This window comes from Plectropomus leopardus, chromosome 11 (genome assembly GCF_008729295.1).
Source record: "Plectropomus leopardus isolate mb chromosome 11, YSFRI_Pleo_2.0, whole genome shotgun sequence".
Taxonomy (NCBI): Eukaryota; Metazoa; Chordata; class Actinopteri; order Perciformes; family Serranidae; genus Plectropomus; species Plectropomus leopardus.
This window is the reverse complement of record NC_056473.1, coordinates 25,982,711-26,002,279: the sequence shown is the minus strand read 5'-3', so window position 1 is coordinate 26,002,279 and position 19,569 is coordinate 25,982,711. Positions and strand designations below refer to the sequence as shown.

The window sequence follows — 19,569 nt, the reverse complement described above, 5'->3', positions numbered from 1 at the left end:
GTGTGTGGCAGGTTTTCCCTGCGCCGAGTCCTTTACTTTTGGACTTTTAGAGGGAACAACTGTCCGACTGTCAGATCCAGGCTTAGAGGAAGAGCCTCGAGAGTCACTGTGATGGTGCGTCTTAGGCCGGCTGTCTGTGAAGGACAGAGCCAGAGTCTGGTGAGCCTCCATCGGCTTAAAGAGGTCAAAGGTGATGAGCGTCCGTGGTGGTTTGTGTTCTGGTGGCGCAGGACCAGATGACTTCTTCCTCTCCTCTTTGCTGATGACGTCTTTTTCCTTCTTTGCGTCTTTCTTAACCTGAATGTTTGCAGGTTTAACCGTCTTCCCCTCGTCTCTCGCCGGCTTCGCCTGCGCCCCCTGCGACGTGTTGCCCTCCCTGTGCCCGCTTTTCTCCTTCTTCCCGTGTGAAGACTTGTGTTTATGCAAACAGGCGTCCCGAGCGTCCTCTCTGTGAGACGGTCCCCTGTCTTTATCCTGCTCTTTCTCTCTCTTGACGTGGGGTTGTGTCTTTGAGTCCCACTCCTTGGCCCACTTCTCGTCTCTCTGTGCAGGCAGGGGCGTCTGAGAGGCTTTTGCTGCCCTCTTTCGTCCGTTCCTCATCCTCTTTTTTCCTCAGCGGTTGCGTCGGTACACCGCTCTCTCTTCCTCCCTCCGCCTTAACTTTCTCCTGCTCTCTCTGCCTGTCCTTCTCTCTGTCCCTGTCCTTCCCCCGATCCTTTTTATCTCTTTCCTTCTCCTTACTCCGATCCTTGTCCTTCTTCTCTTTGACCCTCTCCTTTTCGTCTTTCTCTCTTTTTCCTTTCTCTTTTTCCTTTTTTGATTTGCGGTGTGTTGTAAAACTGCTCGTTATGCTATCTTTTAGTTTTCTCTTTTAGACCCGTTACGGTCGTCTTTTGCTGCTCCTCCACATCATTCTCCTTCCTAATCTGCGGTAGTGATTTTAAGGACACATTGTCCACTCCTCCCTCCTCGTGGCCCTTCTGCGGTGTCTGGCATGTGTCTGCTCCTCTTCTCCCTCTTCCTTACCATCCTCTTTCTCATCTTCCTCACTTTTAGGCTCCATTAGTGAGTGAGCGAGCACACTTTCGTCTCTGTCCTTTCTTGGCGAAAAGGTGGAGACTCCGTGGTTGACAACCCCTTCATCTCGGCCCTGTCCTCCTGCTCCTCCTCCTCGAAAATCTGTGTCGGAGTGTGTGAGGGCGGCCCCTCCCCTTCCTCTGCGTCCTCGTCCTCCAGCTTCGTCACCGTCTGTGCAGCGGGCTCACACTCCTTCCCCTCAACCTCTTCTTCTTTGATATGAAGTGTTGCTTCTCCAAGTGTGCACTTCTCCTCTTCCTTCACCTCCTCCTCTTCCTCCTCCTTCTCTTCGTGTTGGTGGTACTGTTTGAGCCGGATGTGCCAGGCCAGGCTGCAGACAGCCGACACGGTTTTGAACTGTGGACAACTCCTCTGGGGATGAAGTAGATGTCATTGTGGTAGAGCTGGATTCGGGCGTATCGGATCCCTCCCCTCCTCAGCTGGTTCAGCTTGGCGTCATCGATCCACTGGACGCACTGTGGAGGCAAAGACGGAAACATGAGACGCCGCAATCCGTCAAAAATGAGCGAATATTTTAATGCCTGTGTGGAGGAAAGACAAGAACTGAGTCTGATCATGTCTGGCACAGGCTAACAGTGTTACAGTGTGAAATTCCTCTACTCCAAATTGATTACGAAGAGAAAACATGGCATGCACTTGAAGGGACAGTTCACAGAAAAAAACATATTTTTCCTCTTGCTTGCAGTGCTATTTATTCTAGATTGTTTAGGTTGAGTTTTCGAGTGTTGGAGAATCAGTCAGAGATGTCTGCCTCCCCAATATAATAGAACGAGATGGCACTCGGCTCGTGGAGCTCAAAGCCCCAAAAAATTACATTTAAAGAACTCATGACCCGGTTACTCGAAATAATCCACAGACCTTGTTGTGAGCAGTTTCATGCAGGAACTATTCTGTACATGTTTTTTTTTTTTTAAATCGCAGGCTATTCTGGACGACTTTTCTGTCTATAAGAGGCTGTACGAGGCTGAATTTGCGTTGTGTAAAACAAAACAAAACAAAAAAACACAATTCATTGTAATTTACTTCTGAAATTCAACAATTAATCACGGCCTACTTTTTGCACTTTGAACATCTAAGGCTCTTCCTGCAAATTTATTTAGGATAAGCGCTTTGACATCACCATCTTGTTTTGAAGGGGGTCCAACTCAGTGCCATCTACTTCCATTATACTGGAGAGAAGGCAGACATCTCTACGGCTGAAATTTTAAAAACTCTGCAACTCACACCAACACAATCTAGATCCATAAATACAAGGTACAAAGTAGCTTTATTAGTCATACTTTAAATATAGTTTAAAAAAAGAAATTATAATAGCGCTAAGGAAAAGAGGAAAACCTTTTTTTTATTTGAGGGTGAACTGTCCCTTTATAGCTGCATTAGTTGACTTAAAAGTGTGAGGCGATATATATATATATATATCCAATATTCACCCTCGTAGCTCTATTTTTAGTCTCTCGAGGGGAGTATCTGTCTCTTTAGTGAATAAATGCTCTTCTATGTTTAATACATTTTATCACGCAAGCAGAAAAAAATTCCATTCACACCGCTGCATCATACGAGGCACGAATATTAGCTCTGACCCACCTGAGACAGCGGAGGTTCGTGGAGGTCCAGCTGCAGCCTCATGACCACATCTGGGAAATCTCCCGCGTGGAAACACACAACGTCTTTGGTGATCCGGGCGGGAGCATCACTGCTGTAGGGCCAAACGTTCTGTTTACAGATCTGAGGTTGTATTCTATGTAAAAGTGTGAAAAGACGTCACTGCGTACTTACTCCTCTCCACAGCGCACAGCCTTCAGCACACCAACAGCAGCAGTAGTTTGTCTCTCGAACCCCTGACCGATGTGGTCCGCGTGGGCTCTCGTCCGATCCTCAAACAGCATCTCCCTGGGCTCGCTGGCTCTAGGTAGATACTGCAGGTTCTTTATCTCATTAGTGGACCTGAAAAACATTTACACACAGCAGTTAGGACACATTCAAAGAAAGCATGATTACGTACTTGTACGTGGCATGTGGAGACGGGAAAAAAGCGGACAGTTTGCATTTGGCTACGTCAGCTTTTCTTCACACAAGAAACTGAGGATGCTGGTGAGACTGTGACAGCTGTGCACTGGCAAACATTTACACACTCAAAATGTCAACCCACCTTTTCCTTTTGAAGGGTGATTTTGGCATGTCTGCCATAGGGATCATCTGTTCTCCCGGTCTGACCCACATAATGGGACCGTCGTCGCTCTCAGTGGGGCTCTGCAGCCGCAGACTGGAGAACGTTCCCCAGGGCAGAGTCCGCTGCATAAACACAGGGGGAGAAACTTCCGAGTTACATAATGAGTTGTAGCCATACACGGGCGAAATGAGAGACAGGTGTTCGCGCTTCCGCTGTCTGTAGGAGTGTGTACACACGCAGACACAACAAACACACTAACCTCCAGAAAGGGAGATTCCTCTAACATGCTGATGAACTCGGGGAAGTAGTCTCCGACTTCTTCGTCCACAGCACCGACCAGACTGACCTGCCGCATGGCCCCGGCACGGTACGTTCCCTGGGAATAGGTCCGCTTCACCTGCAGGGTGGGGACATGACATTTACTTTACTGCTGAGACATTTTCCAGTACCATAAGTCACACAATGACACAAACTAACCAACTGATCAGAGGCAGCTGAACACAAATACTTTTATTCTGCAAAATAAAATGACTGTTTCTGTCAAAGGAGTCTGGTGGCTGTGGAAACAGTAAAATATATTTTAGCCAACTAAAACCCAGTACCACCTAAAAAAAAAGAATAAATTAAACAAAAAAAATGAAAGTTTAGGTGCACACTTAACCTCGTAGTCAGACAGCCTTTCGGTGGGGAAGTGAGGCCGTTTTATCACCCTTGTCACAGCCATCCGACTATATTGACAACAGTAATTTTACCTCACAGCACATGGGAGTTGCTGGTCTACCGCTGATTTGATCGGTTGGTTTGTTTGTGTTATGTGACTTTCTAAACTGAACTAATGCAACGTCCTCAGCAGTACGTGAGGTTATACGTGGGTACGTTTATGGGGAGAGAACAGCTTGGGAAAATAGCATTTTGATGCTAAAACACACATATTTCAACCCAGATTGGAATGATAGTATATGAATAAACAACACCACTGGAAGAATTATAGAAAAACTTTTTTTAATGGAGCTGCAATTTACCATAAATAGTGTGACCTTTCCAGTGCACCTGCCTTTAATAAAGCACACAATACTACTACAATCAGCATCTATTTACTCTTAAACACAAAGATTTAGGTCTTTAGTGAACTTCCAAGACACTCAGCAGTCATCAAGAGAGGCAAATGTCAACGCACAACAAATAAAAGGTGAATGAAAAACCATCTTACTGAGAAATTGTTGACAGACCAGCTTAATTTTCAAGCAATGTAGATACCACTATCAAATCTTGGCAACCAGACTAAAAACAAAATCTAGGCTGTGCTGAATAAAGGTCAACATTAAAGTGACCACTCCAACAGTGTGAGAGAGCTTTCATGAAGCAGGACTGATGCCCCAGAACAGCTCATAAACCTTTATTATGTGTCAAAATAAAAGAAATTCAACTCTGATCATTTTGAAGCTTTAGTTTGTGGTTGTCTCACTGCAAGGTGTGTCATATTTATTATGTGTATATGTTGATCCTCACCACACATGATGGTAAATGTGTCCTCTTTCTCCATACCCCAGTTACATTGCATTAAATCTGTTTATTTACCCAGATGTAACTTATAGTGCAAAAATGCTTAGCTTGCATAGGAAATAAAATATACCCAATACATATATATGCCATATATACAATAAACTACTGTATATGTAAGTATTACAAATAAAGCGCTCAGGTCATCTTATTGGACTCCCATTTTACCCAAGTTTAATGTACTTTCATCAGGACGAGGATTTTACCTCCCAAGATACAACTCTAAAGAGAATATGAGATCTTTATTTATTTTTGCACTTTTTCTGCTAAATGTAATTTGGTCTGTTAATAGCTCAATATGCGTCAGGGTTTCTGGCATCTTCTTCACTGGTTTTATACTTGTGTTTCTTTTTTATACTTGCTGTTTTTCTGATTTATTGCTGTGCTTTTCTTATGTTATTATTATTGACTGCTGTCTGTAGGCCAAGTTGACCCTCTGGGACATTAAAGCTTCCATTTACACACACAGCAATATAGTAAAATACCGTACATGTAGAGAAAAGAGAGGTGCAATTACAGATGATGGTGCAACCCACGAGTGAAGTGTGTGGTACTGTTACACAGTGTAGCAGAGAGGGGCTCCTGATGTGCTCTCAAGGCTTCCCCCTGATGTCAGATGCTGCCTGTGCTCCATTAAAATGGATGGAAATATTCCTGTTTCTCTTGAAAGAATTTGGGACGAGCAACATTAAGATCCTAATGCGGAGAAAATGAGCAGAAGGAGCCAAAAAAACTGGAACAGGATTGTGCTACACTGAAAGGCAAAGTATATCACAAAAACTTAAATCCCAATACAGGATCTACATCCCTCAGTCTGGTCCATGAGATACTCCAGGAATATCGTGACAAACCTTCGAGGGGACATGCCGGTATCTTTAATACCAAAAGGCTTAATAAAGTAGCCTACTGGTCGTGAATGTGGACTGATGTGAAAAACTTCACTAAGCACTGTGTTGTTTGTCAAAGTCAGGAATCAGACGATCAGAAACCTGCCGGAAAAAATCCAACGCACCAGACCAATCAGAGGCCCTAATGAAATGCTAGGTATTGACTTTATGGGTCCCCTGCCGAGAGGTCCAGAAAGACAAGAATAGCTGTTGGTGATGGACAGCGAGCTGTGATGGCACAAACAGTTGCTCGATTCCTGAGGAGGGAAATCTTCAGGATGGGGTGTACGGGTTAAATCTGGTCTGACAGAGGACCCCAGTTTGTGACGGTGATTCCCAAGCTAACCACGGCCCATCGCCCTCAGACTAATGTGACCGAGAGACTGAGTCGTACTTTAAAATGTACGATTGCCTCATATGTGAATGACAATCATGGCAAATGGGATCAACACCTTCCAGCATTCAGATGTGCTATAATCTCTGCTGTTGGAGAAACCGCAGGGGTAACCGCTGCACAACTGCAAACTGGCAGGAAGCTGAGCAGTCCAATCGACTCAGTTCTGCACGGAAAATGTTTTCCCCCGATGCACCTGCTTATGATGCTGCTCAGCATCTTAACCATCTCCAAGCAGATGTTGAAGAAAATATGAGAAAATCAAGACAAAGAAAAATCAGGAATTACAACAAAAACTGCCATAATGTTGTTTTTTAAACCCAAACAGATATTATGGGTTTGAGATTTCTCTCAGTCAAGTGCAAAGGAAAAGCCCACAACTAAGTTGCACCACCAACAACACAACACCAAAAAGTGGAAAGGTCCCTACCGTATAGTTTCACAGCTTGGACCTCTAAACTACCAAGATGTTTTGGAGGATACCATTCAGCACACAAGATGCATGTTTGCAACCTTAAACTCTTCTACTGTAGCGCTGAGGATTTGGAGCATCTGGAGACGAAAAATACTAAATATCCAACAGGAAAGTTTAGAGGAGGAAGATTTCTTAGAGCTCCTGCACGGATAGTCTACAGAAGATATGCAAGTCACTCAGTGCATTTCCATGCACAGATTGAGTCGAGCTACGGTTATAGCTCGATTAGACCATTTAATTAGACCTCTGTCCTTGTCCCAGTATACAAGCAGCGGGGGAGAATCGATTTATTGACAGAAGTATGTCGACTCCACCACAGATGGTGGCAATATGCTCCCTTTCGGCCAGTGGCTTTACACCAAATCACAATGTTAATTTTACAATAACTTTGAGGTAGAAAACTGCCGCACTGGTACATATAATTAAACTGCACTGAGCAAAATCTGTCTTCATTAATTAGTTTTAAGCCACCTAAAACAATCTAGCAGTTCAAGTATATGTCATATTTATCATATTTTCTCCACTTTACCTTGCTGTAAGACAGCCTTTACCGGTGGGGATTTGAAGCTGTATTATCAGAAACACCATCATTTTCCTCCACTGAACTGAAGTTGCTGATCTGCTGCTGCCTCCATCGGCTGTTGTGTAACATAAAGAGCAGCAAAATACAGTTTACGCTTAAACTGACACTGATTTTTTAGGATATATTTTGCTGTGGCCCCGTCCAATACTACATTGAAGGAGAGGAGAGGGGGGGCTGGGGTGTGACTTTTAATTTAAAATAAATATAAAATACTACCATTTAAAGTTGATGGCCCTCACATAAACCAATTTTTTTTTAAAAATCCCTCCTTGGTGCTTTTTTAAAAAAAAAACAAAAAAACCCCCAAACAAAACACTGACACATTTTGCACCACCCCTCCCCCCCTCATAAATAATGAACAGTCCCTATCCCTAACCACTGAGAGAGGCTGGAGCACCAGGAACACGTGCAGAACACCTGGGCCGGTTAAAGTACGACCCAGGTGTTTACAGGACAGAGCAGCTCGACTTCCAGCTGACTTATTTAGGTAAATTTAATTCAGCTCGATAAACTCGATAAATTTAATTCAGAACAATTTCAGTCAAACTACCACGTTTAGATGTATTTCAAAACACATGATTTGACTTTTTCTAACATCGTGTAAAAGTACGGACTGAGCCACCGCTGAGCAGAAAGGGGAACCGGACAGAGAAGTGCAGAGCAGTCCTTCACAGACGCGGCAGGAGAGGAAGGCGGGGAGAGAGAGGAGATAATGAGGCACACCTGTGAGCCGGGGGAGGGAAAATCAACCAACACAGGCTGCAGGAGGACAGAGAGGAGTGAGAGCGGCACAAGGAGAAGAAATTCAAAAAGTAAAGTGAGCGGTAGTTAAAACAAGGATCGACTCGATGTAAGCTTTTTGGACACCGAAGCTTCTGAAGGTGTGCTGATGTGTGGAGCAGGTGCGATGGATCGACTCTTCATCTGTGGCCATCAGATAAGTCTCCTCGATACACTCACTGAACTGAACTGAGAGGAGCCGAGCAGCATCTATAACTACACACACACACTCACACACACACACACACACACACACACACACACACACACACACACACACTCACACTCACAGAGTCTTCCTTTAACCCATTTATTGAAAAGTTATAATTTTCAGTTTGGACTCAGAATTTGAACGTTATCTTTTTGAATTAACAGACATTTGATGTGGGATGTGTTGTCTTTGACTATTAACTTTTATCATTTGACTGGAGTGAATACATAAGTTTAACTGATGCATGAGATGATAATTTGCGTTTTTACTTTCCCGTCACGTTTTGTAGCTGCGGCTGCTAGTCACCAGGGCAAACTCCTTAATGAGTTTTAAATTAACACTTTTCTTAAAAAGTGTTTATTCTCCTGTCTGGTGAGTAATTCTTTGAACATTTGGGGATAAAACTATGTTACAAAACAACTGCAAACAAAAGAAGAAAGGTTCACCTACATTATAGTATGACTGTGTTACTATAAACTAAACTATATATAAATTCGTTGTGAAATTCTTCTTTAAAAATTGTATGATGTGATGACAACAACAGGTGTAACAGTTAAATGTTGGCCTTTTAAAAATGACAGATAATAACACCAGATGCTGACTAAATTGATATGGCCCTTAAAATGTTTATTTAACTACTGCCAATGAGGTGACATTGCCAAAAACAGTTCATAAAATTTGGATCTTTAGAAAAACTACACCCAACTGAGGCAGAGCAGAGTAAAATTTTATAAGACTTCCAAGTCTAAATGTTACCACGGGTCAAACAACTTTATGAAGTGTGAAAGTAAGTCTTAACAGCTAAATAAAAGTTTTGAAATCAAATATTTCCTCTACTCTTGCGTTCTAGTCCGTCTCAGGTGACCACCGCTGCTGTCTGCTCTCTGCAGAGGCACGCCATCCGTTAAAAGCTGCATGATGAGAAAATATGCGACAAAGTTGCTGAATATCGCAAAAATAACATAACTTGGGATAAATAGATATTCCAGTGTAATCAGTTGTACCTTTCTGCTGCTTTCACTATACTGTTTGTTACTGTGATTGTAATTTAGTACAATCTCAGTCTGACTTATGTGTTTACATGTCCACTTTTAGTCGCACTAACTCAATAATTTGACTTTTCTGAACATCATGTAAATGTAGTGATTGTGAGCTTGCATCACACAGCTATTTACCTAACAAGTCGAGCCATTTCGGCGTCGGTGTGAGTTTTTGGGGATTGTTTAACGGCTTGGTGTCTGATGTTTGCTGCTGCTGTGTTAACTCGTGCTAGCAAAGCAGACGTTTTTTGCGTAATGGAAGCGAGGGAAAGTTTGCTGATCCTTTCCAGCAGTGAAGAGGATTAACGTTAGTATGGAGTGAGGGGGGGTGCCTCCATGTAGGTTGTCTCCTCTTCCTCTGAGTCATTAGCTTGCTGAGGGATGCTGTAACGTTAGTTGTCTTCCAGTATCAACATCATGGCATTGCCCTGGCAATGTCACACGACTCCGCTGTCTCATCTCTCCTCCCGTAGCGCCACGGCACTGTATTTAAAACATATTTTTAACTTTTTATTGAAAGCATTAAAATGCTTATCAGTGTTAATTAGATTTTTAAACTGCACCAATGTTCTGTTTTTCACCTTTTCTAAAATACTAATTTTTGTTGAGCTCAGTGAGTGTACTTGACTTAGTTTACCACGAACACTACGATTAAAAATTGTTTAAAGTCACACCAAAAGAGATCTTTGTGAAGCTCTAAAGCAGAGATTCTCAAAGTTTGAAATGAAAACCCCCGGGGTCTGTGTCACACAGCCCGCAGGAACAAAACACTGTGAGAAAACTGTGCTGTGTTATTAAAAAAATCCACATTTAAGGCCTTTGAGCCAAGCTACGCAATAAAATACATGTAATCATGTACCCATCGCTTCCACATGTAAGCTTAGCGCCAGCAGAAAAACGCTCTTCATTCTGACACTTCACGTCAGTCTAACAGCAAACAGTCATGAATCGCTCACAACTGGAGGGGCAGTGAACGCTGCTGCTGCTTAACCGTCTCTGTGACGTTAAGCCCAAACTGTCTAAATTAAGAAAATATGCAAACAGTTATATTGAGTTTGGTTTTATTGAGAACAGCAACAGGAAGAAAGGCACCATCTGCCTTATGTTGGTTGCAGAGAAAGTCATGATGCAAGACAAGCTCAAGTAATATCTGATTACAAAGCATTTGTCGTATCAGTGCCATCAAAACGGAGACCTTTGAAACATTTTCTTCCCAGAGATGGGTCCTTGGCCTGAATAATTTTAGGTTTTCCTGACCTAAATTGATTGTCTCAATTTCTAAAAATACATTTGCAAATGATGCTAGGATACAATCTGATTGCGGTGCAGGGTGGACGTTATTCTGGGTTTTTTTTTTATTTGGAAGAAATATAATTCAGCTGACTGCTGTCTCAGATGGATCAGACTTCTTTATTCTTTATTGTGGTAGATTAAATATATTTTTTACTAATCATTAGAGTGGAAACAGCAATGCAATGGTGGACGCACTTCCTTTTGTGCTGTAAATTGAGCCTTAATTTTCCCGGGCTCGTACTCGGTGGCAGACAGATTTGCACAGTAAAGGCAAAGCTCATCTTAATCCAGATGGCGTTTTATCCTGTAGCCATTACATTGCGCAATCTGCATTTACTTAATAATTATAAATTAAAGCCAAAACAAACAAACCTACAAAAAAACTGTCTTTGTCCACTTTGATAATTCACTAGAAAAGCAAGTACTTGGTACTTCTTCAGACATTTGCACCTTATTATAAGAGTTGAGATTTATATATTTCTAAGGGCCCTGAAACACCAAGCTGACGGTCATGCATGGCCATGAGCTTCAGTCACCCGAAATCTGTGGTGAGTCCGGCACCGTTGGCACTAGTTGGCCGTTGTTGGTCGTTATGACCGAAGTGAGAAAAGCAAACAGCTAAAGTCAAGAAAGTGTGAGACCGAAACTAGTTATATTACATTACTTTTTTATCCATTGAGCTTTTTGGCAGAAATGCTTTGTAATTATGTGTTATTGTTCACTTGTGCACAGTAAATATTTGTGCAACATCAGGTCGTGTTGTTAATGTGCTAACTAGCTAACTAGCACGGTGAATCCATCCTGTTGGTCTTCCGGTTTCCCATTTTAATTATTAAACAACCGCCGCTTGCTGATATGGAGAGTTATTTCCCCTCATGCAGGCACAGAACCAGTCGGCTGTTGGCTGTAGTCTTTGTGGTGTGTTCAAGCGCAACTTTTTAGCAGAGACAGAGGCGATGCATGGCGACACAACTGTCACTTTGACGCCACTAGTTCTTGGTTTGGTGTGTCTTAGCACATGTGCAGAGGGGAAACGCTGTAAGTCCAAAAAAAATAAGACTGCAGGTTTCTGATTATAAAAGGTACTGTTTTATTTTAAACAAATGCTTCATAAAAACATTTGTCTCCGATTGAGCAGCCTGCACCGGCATTCAGATTTTATTTTCTGATCCATGCCTGGCAAAGTCCTATTTTTATCCTGTCAAATTAACTCATATCGCAGGTTTTTACGTTAGATTTAGAATTTTAGATTAGTTTGACCTCTGTTTGACTTTCTGTTTGAAATGAAAAAGTCAAAGAGAATTATTTCTTAACAATTCAGTACAAAAGGAAAGTGATCAGAGACTCAAAGATCAAAACGCAGCCAAGTAAAAGCGACGCTGGAGATCGTCTCCCATGAAGCAAAGGGATAAAAACAACACAGACCAAACCGAGACCACTATGACGGGTTTCTGCAGCTTAAGGCAAGGCAGATTTAAGACTTTTTAATGCCACTCAGAATTAAGTTCAAGATCGGTTTTCTACTAACCAAATTTGAAAAAGGACAATTTTGTTTTGCCCAAATGTCTAACATAAAACGTGACTTTTTTTTGTCCAGTGAAAAAGTTAGATTATCTACGTCAAATGTGTCCTTTTTAGAGTGAAACACATGGACGACAATGGACATATTATCTTGTCATAAAGTTATCTATTTGGTTAACTAACAAAGTGGGAAATATCTGGTATTTCAGGCTGTTTTTCTGGATGATTTTGTGTTTCTCAATCTGCACGTGAGAGTCCACAGCTTCGATTCACATCATGACGAGTTTAAGAAAAAGACTCTATTAAATTGTTTAGCAAAAAGAAATAAAGTTACCAATTATTTTTGAGATTTCACAATACAACATGAGAAAAAAATCATCAAATCCTGCTTCCCATGTCGAAGACTTTTAAAAGATTGTCAGTCTAACACCAATTGAGGCCTTATTTCTAGATTAATAAATTTAACGCCTTTTAAGACTTTCTAAGGATCAGTGGGAACCTTGTCTGAAACGGTCGTCCCGGATGGTTGCCGTCGCCTTTACGAAGCCTTCAATAACCTTTTGACGCCAAAGACAATTTAACTCTCCTCAGTAGTATATTTAAAGGCCGACATGAAAGCGCAACTTCATCTGAGGGGGCCGTTATCACTAACAAGCGCTCTAACAGAGAAGATCTCCAAAAAACCTCTATGATAAGTGACAAACAACGAGACAAACAGCATTACTGCTCCACCAAACAACCCCGACGCTGGAAGACTTTGAGCACAGGATTGAAGACGGAGGAGTAAAGAGCTCTATGCACCAACAGCCTGGACAAAGACTGACACGCCGATAACGTGAAAACACCAAACAACTGTTGATGTGTTGTTTCAGCGTGTGGCAGTCGAGTCTGAGCTGCTCACACCTCCAGACTGCAAACTGACACTTCACAGTGTCCAAGTGGACAGTTCTGCATCCTCTTACGAGCAGAGCCTTCAATCCATGTTGTCTACAACAAAAACAGTCTCACCTGAGAGTGGAAGTTGGCCATGGTTGTCGTCTCTATGTCCTTCTTCCCGAGCACCTCCATCTTTACTGGCGCGTTGGGGAACTTGTAGGAGAAGTAGTCCAGGAAGTCTGGGAGGTAGGATGCCGCTCCGTGGATGATTCCCATCACAAAACACGCAGCCTGGGCCTCGTCCTCGCTGAACGACAGGGTCACAAACTCCTGGGCGAAACGCTGCAGCTCAGCCGGAGACAGGCAGGAGAGATGCTCCATGTAGGCGTGCGCCACAGACGCCCCTCCGTTGGCCTGCTGCTCGATGTGGATCAGACGGCCAAACTCCAGACCTGACAGGCCCGGCGCTGGGGTGCAGTGGAGCGGGGAGCTGTAGCCGAGCCTGTCCCTGACCGCGGAGGAGATGGAGGTAGCGGCAGTGATGGGGGGATCCTGGTGGTGTTGTGATGCAGCGGTGGCGTGGAGTAGACTGCTGCTGTTGTTCCCGTTAATTCGACCGAGGAACTCGGGTAGACCCAGAGACACTCCTGAACACACCGTCTGGCACGAGCGATGGTACATTTTGGGTCGGCTGTGTCTCTCCTTCACCCGCTCGCCGTCTTTGTGCTTCTTTTTCTTCTTCTTCTTGAGTTTCTTCAGCAGGAGGTCTTCCTCAGATCCAGCTTTGGGCTTCTCCTTAGACTCTGTAATGGAAGATAACAAATTTAACACTAATGTTGTACATCATGTAAGGCCCATACAAGGTTCATGTTTTTCTGGACCAAATTTCAAAACTTTTCAATGACTTTTCAAGGACCTATAATAACTTTTTTTTTCTTCCCCCACATGCCTGGCATTTTTCAGTCATAGCAGATCTAAACTCTTCAAACGTAGTTTCAGTAAACTGGAGGAAGAGACGGAGCAATGAGGAAACTTATGTGATGTTACAGAAACGTCACACATCGACAAATATTAGCGCTACGTTACCTCGGCAGCTGTAGAGAATGAATTTGCCGTTACATTAAATAGTGATAATGGTTATCCTCATAAGTTCACTGTAACAATGTCATTACACAAAAAAATCCAGGACTTTTATTAAACTTTCAACGACTTCTAGTTATTTCAAGACTAATTCTATAAGTAAACTTTGACAACTTTATGTACAAGTAAGGACACTTCGAACTAAGTAGTTTTAATGTTACTGTTCATTGGTGCATGGCACGTGTTTGTAATTTGCATTAACTATAAATTTATGGGACCTTCTCCCCTCTTATAAATGTATATTTCATCACATTTCTTACACATGGTCATTTTTGGACTAATTTTCTACAATTAGAGGTGAATTCAGCAAAGGCCCTCAGCTACACCTTTAATACTTGTCCTAGCTAAGTCCCAAATGTCTTAAAATCCTAGAAATGTCCTTAAATACTAAAAATGTCCTAAAATCCTAAAAACATCCTTAAGTGTTAAAAATGCCCTAAAATCCTATAAATGTCCTCAAATACAACATACCTCCTAAAATCCTTGAAATGTCCTAAGATCCTAACAAGTACAAATACTAATACAAATACTAAAAACATCCTTAAGTATTAAAAATGTCCTAAAATCCTAGAAATGGCTTACAATCTCAAAAACATCATAACGCCCTAAAAACATCCTAAAATCATAGAACTGTCCTAAGATCCTACAAATGACCTAAAATCTGATTAACATCCTAAAATACAAGAAATTTCTTAAGTCTAGAAATGTCCTTAAATCCTAAAAACATGTATGGGGCTGTTGCAACTGGCCCCTGGCCACTTGTCATTTTGCAAAAGTGGCCCTCAAGCAAAGCAAGTTTATTATCCGCGTTGTAACGTTTTTAAGAGCCTACGATAATTCAAAGTTATCCCAGAATAATTAAAAATCACTGTTCATCCTAATTTATTGACGTGTCACCCCTACCTTTCTGTGGAGAAATCACGTCCCCGTTTTCCCTTGCAATTTCATGCACAGGTGGCAATTTGTGATTTTTCCACTCTTTGCTCTTCTTCTTCTCTCTGTCTTTCTCCTTCACACGGTGATCTGAGAGGAGCACAGGAGGAGGCAGAGTGAGGTGAAACGCTGCTACATCCATGCAGAGCAACACAACTGACGAACAAACATTTCCACGTGTATATAACACCATCTGGGCCTAATAAATACTGGGGCCTGTGGTGGAGAATATTATGTAATAATGTAATAAATCATTTTATTGCAGTATTGCTTCGCACACGGTGTTAAATTTGACGGTAAAGCGTTTGAGCTGAGAGCTGCGGAGGGCAGGCTGGCTGTGTTGTCCTACCTCTCTGTAGCATTTTCACGTCGCCGTTCTCGGTCTTTGTATGGCAGCTAGCTGGGCTCACTCTCTCCACACCAGCCGCGAAGCTCCGCTGCGCTTCACTGCCTTTCTCCTTCTCCTTGTGTCGTTTCTCTTTCGCCTTTTTCACTTTGTGAGGTGAGGCGAGGAAGTTGCTGATTTTGAAGATTTTCCGAGCGGGAGTCGCTGGCACCGCGGCGGCGGTGGAGTGGCTCGCCTTGGCCGGGCCGAAACTCCATTTCGCTGGGCTCCCACAACTCTGCTTCCCGTTGTGTTTTTCCCCTGCGCACACCTCTCCGTTCAGTTTCCTGTGCTTCAGGCCCTTCTCCTCCACCCGGACCTTCTTAATGGGCGGTGGGTAAATGTCGCTGGAAGACTGCGGTCGGCTCTCCGGCGGCCGTTTAGCGATCAGGGGTTTAGGGGAATTTGTTTTGCTGTTTGCTGCGAAATGCATGGAGTCCACGGCCTCGGCCATCTTGGAAGTTTCTATTTTTTACGGTTAGACGTAACTGGTGCGCGAGAGCCAGGCCGGGGGCGGGGCTTACCGAGTTACGTAGCGACGCACGGGGGAGGGAGAGCAGACTGTTTACAGCCTGCAGGATCAGAGGCAGCACTGTACTGCTCACTGTGCAGCTGCACTGACTGCAACATTAGTGTAAGGGACTGTTCATTATTTATGAGCAGCGTTGGGGAGGTTACTTTTATAATGTAATAGATTACAGATTACTAATTACCCTGTTAAAAATGTAATGAGCCACATAACTATTTTACAAGATATAAGGTCGGGTTGACCGATATTGGTTTTTCAGGACTTATTAGTAGTTATTGAAACCAATATTTGGAATCGATATGCATTTCTAATAAAAATGAAAATCTTTCTGTCTTTATGCTGTCTAATATTTTCTGTCAATAATATTAACTCCAACACAAAACTTTGTTTTAATGCCTTTGGCAAATGTTGAATCAAAACTGAAACACATGCAGCAAATTCCCAGCAACTTTTTTTTATTAAGTTAAGTTTAAAGTTTAAATAAAAAATGAACATCTGAAAATAGATCCCTGAGGTTTTTCAAAACAAAAATTCTAAGTTTAAGTAAAATCTGCAGTGGTCTGGGTACGAGTCCAGCCTGTGGCCCTTTACTGCATGTCATTCCCCCTTCTCTCTCCCACCTTTCCTGTCAATTTCTGACTGTAGTGCCAATAAAGGGAAAATGCGCCAAAAAATAATCTTAAAAAAAAAAAAAAAACGTAGACATAGATAACGGCCAAAATACCAAATATTGGCCCAGATAATCCGCCAGGATTTTTATCTGTCAACCTCTAGCACAAGGTACAAAGTACTTGTTAGATTTATTTGGGCTTTTTAAAACAGTGGCATCTAGTGGTGAGGTTGCAGATTGCATCCAAACTAAACATGCGTGTAAGAGGACTATGTTTGCTGGCCTGAAAATGCAAGTAACCCTGTTGAAAGCACAGATGTATTAAGAGACCGTATTTGAGGTGAGACACTGTTCATTCCCATTTAAGTTGCTCACACAAGTTCACACATGAAACCAAAAAAGCTCTACTTCCGCAGTGTGAAATTACCGAGAGCCCATAGAGCAAAAGCACTAGAGGCTTAGATTGGCTAGTTGCAGCCAAATAGCTAACTTCCGGATTTGCGCTCTGCTAACTTGAATGGGGATGAATTGATTTAATCTTGCGGCTCTTCCAAATGTTATCAGACCAAATTGATCAAGTATTAAAACAGGTCATTTGTAGGAGCTTGACACTCAAAAACACTATCCACTGATTTACAGACGTCTATCTTTTTCTTTTTTGGTTCAATGGCATCACATGACAGTGTAATTACACTTTTGGCCACTATGTGAAATTGGCTTCAAATCCTGGCATTGTTCCTGGGGCCTGATCTAGAGCCAGTCATTATGTTTACATGAACAGTTAAGTCAGTTATAGCTCGATTAGGCCATTTAATCTGACCACTGACCTTGTGCCAGTATACAAGCACCCGGTAGAATCGATTTGTTGATGGCAGTATGTCTGACTCCGCCATGGTAGGTGGTGATACGCCTCCTTTCAGCTAGTTGCTATTTGACAGTTGACCTGTTACATCACATACCATAAAAGTTAATAAGTCGCAAATGGGTTGCTTGTCGAACTGTGAAAACATGAATAACTTTTCGGCGCTGTACACTCCGTACATACTTTACGCTTGTTTCATTTTCTTCCCTTCGTCTTCGTCTTTTGTTTTTCCCGGCTTTCTTCTTTGAATTTATGCTGTTTGACTTCCAGGTCAAAGCCCAGTGTGGCGACTATGGAGTATGTGCAGAACACCTAGGTCAGTTCAGGTTCGACTGTGGCGCACACACGAAAGAGTAAATCGACCCCCAACAGCATCATCGAGGTGTGTTAGTTCAACTTCGAGAAATTCAACTTATATGACTTCTATACAGTTGGACTAACATGTTTACATGGATATTAGAAATCCAGTTTTAGTCAGACTTCACTATAATTCATCTTTTTCTAACATCATGTAAACATGCTGAGTGTTTGGTTTGTCTGTTTTTGGCTACCGTAGAAACATGGCAGTGCAACATGACAATCTTTATGGAAGAGGACCCGGTAACTATGTATATATAAACAGTTCATTTTAAGATAACGAAAACACAACAATTCTTATTTTCAGATGATTTTAAACAAAAGAAAAAATAATTATATTAATTCAGTTTCTGCTAATATAATCCCCTAAATCCTGCAAACTAGACCTTTAAATAATAATTACATTGTTTTATTTATTTGTACTGTTGTTTCTGGGTGCTTTTTTAAATACCAGACAAGATAGGGGGGTTAAAATCTGTACAACAACTGTATGACAACAACAAAAATATCCACAGAAATCAAAAGTAAAATATGGATCATAGAGAAAGAAGACTTTTTCAGGTGTTGCAACATTTTGTGAAATGGTGTGGTGGTTACACTGTTAAACCCAATGAAGGGTTATATTGAACAATAAACAATAAAGTTCTCAAACAGAGACCTTATGTTTTCATCAGTCAATACTGAGATATTGATAAACTGAACAATGTTAAAATATTAGTATAAAGTGTAATGCTTTAACAACAAATGCACCACCAAAGTTTTTTTTTTTTTAAACTCAACATGTTCCATGACTTACTAAATGTGGTAAGTCTTATTAAAGGTAACTGGTACTTTACGAAAATGTTTGAATATATTTAGAAGTTTGTGATAGGCTTGTTAAAATGTCTGGAAATCAGCTTTAAGTTACTCATACAAATTTGTGTGTTGGTGAGATAATGTTGTCAAATATCCAACAATATTAGCTCACAAACACACAAATTTGATAAATAACTAAAGTAGTTTAATGGGTGCTTTTAAACAAGGTTTCTATCACTCTAGAGCACTGTAAAACAAAAAATCTGTTGTTTTTATGAAAAAAGAACACAAAAAGCTGTAAACAACTTTATGGGACAACCTGCAAATTTAACAATATAAAACTGTTGTAATTGCAATGTTTTTACACTGTCTATCTGGAAGACAAAAATAAAATTCCATCATCAGTCACATTATGTGTAAAAACCCTCAAATTAAATTAATAATTAAAAATCTACACATCAGAAAATCCTGATCGTTTTCCTTTCAATTTCAAATAGCTGTTGTTGGCAGGTAAATAACTTTTTCTTTATCAATGTCCTAATATTTATGTGAAAAAAATGTAATTCATTTTCTAGAAAGAACATCAATAGAAAAGTTTAGGTTTTAAGGCACATTCAAAAATCCATTCTCAGCCTGCATATTTTTCTAAATTCTACAAAGAAATAATAACGTCTTCTTACTTTACTTTATTGTCTTACTTTAAAATGTACAGTTTTGTTTGGTTCAGCGCTTTGGTTCAGGCCACTGTTTAATTGTTTTTTTAATTTAGTTTTATGATGTCATGATTTCACAGCACTTTCCTGCTAATTCGACATTATTTTACAGTCACAAATAGAGAGAATGGAGAGATTAATGTATTGTATTTTTTCAAATGCTCACTAGATGGCAGTATATTTATGAAAATACACAAACAGGCTTTTTGTCCTGTGTGAAAATGATCTCATCTGTTGACCCTCAAAGCTGTGTTATCAGGGATCCTGCAAAAAAAGCAAAAATGTCATAAATGTTTGAAGGTGTCAGTTGAAAACAAATTCATTTCTGTTGCACAATAAGATGTGGTTAGTCACCAG

General features: G+C 41.4%; 1 protein-coding gene across 1 annotated transcript; it reads right to left on the bottom strand.

Annotated features, from left to right (window-relative positions):
- Positions 1–1,062: 1,062 nt before the first annotated feature.
- On the bottom strand, positions 1,063–15,800 carry LOC121950175 (lysine-specific demethylase RSBN1L-like). Its single transcript, XM_042496096.1, is given in 9 exon segments — positions 1,063–1,436; positions 1,439–1,553; positions 2,683–2,794; positions 2,875–3,042; positions 3,248–3,390; positions 3,528–3,665; positions 13,021–13,691; positions 14,932–15,051; positions 15,311–15,800. Coding segments are annotated over 9 exon segments (2,331 nt in total).
- Positions 15,801–19,569: the final 3,769 nt, after the last annotated feature.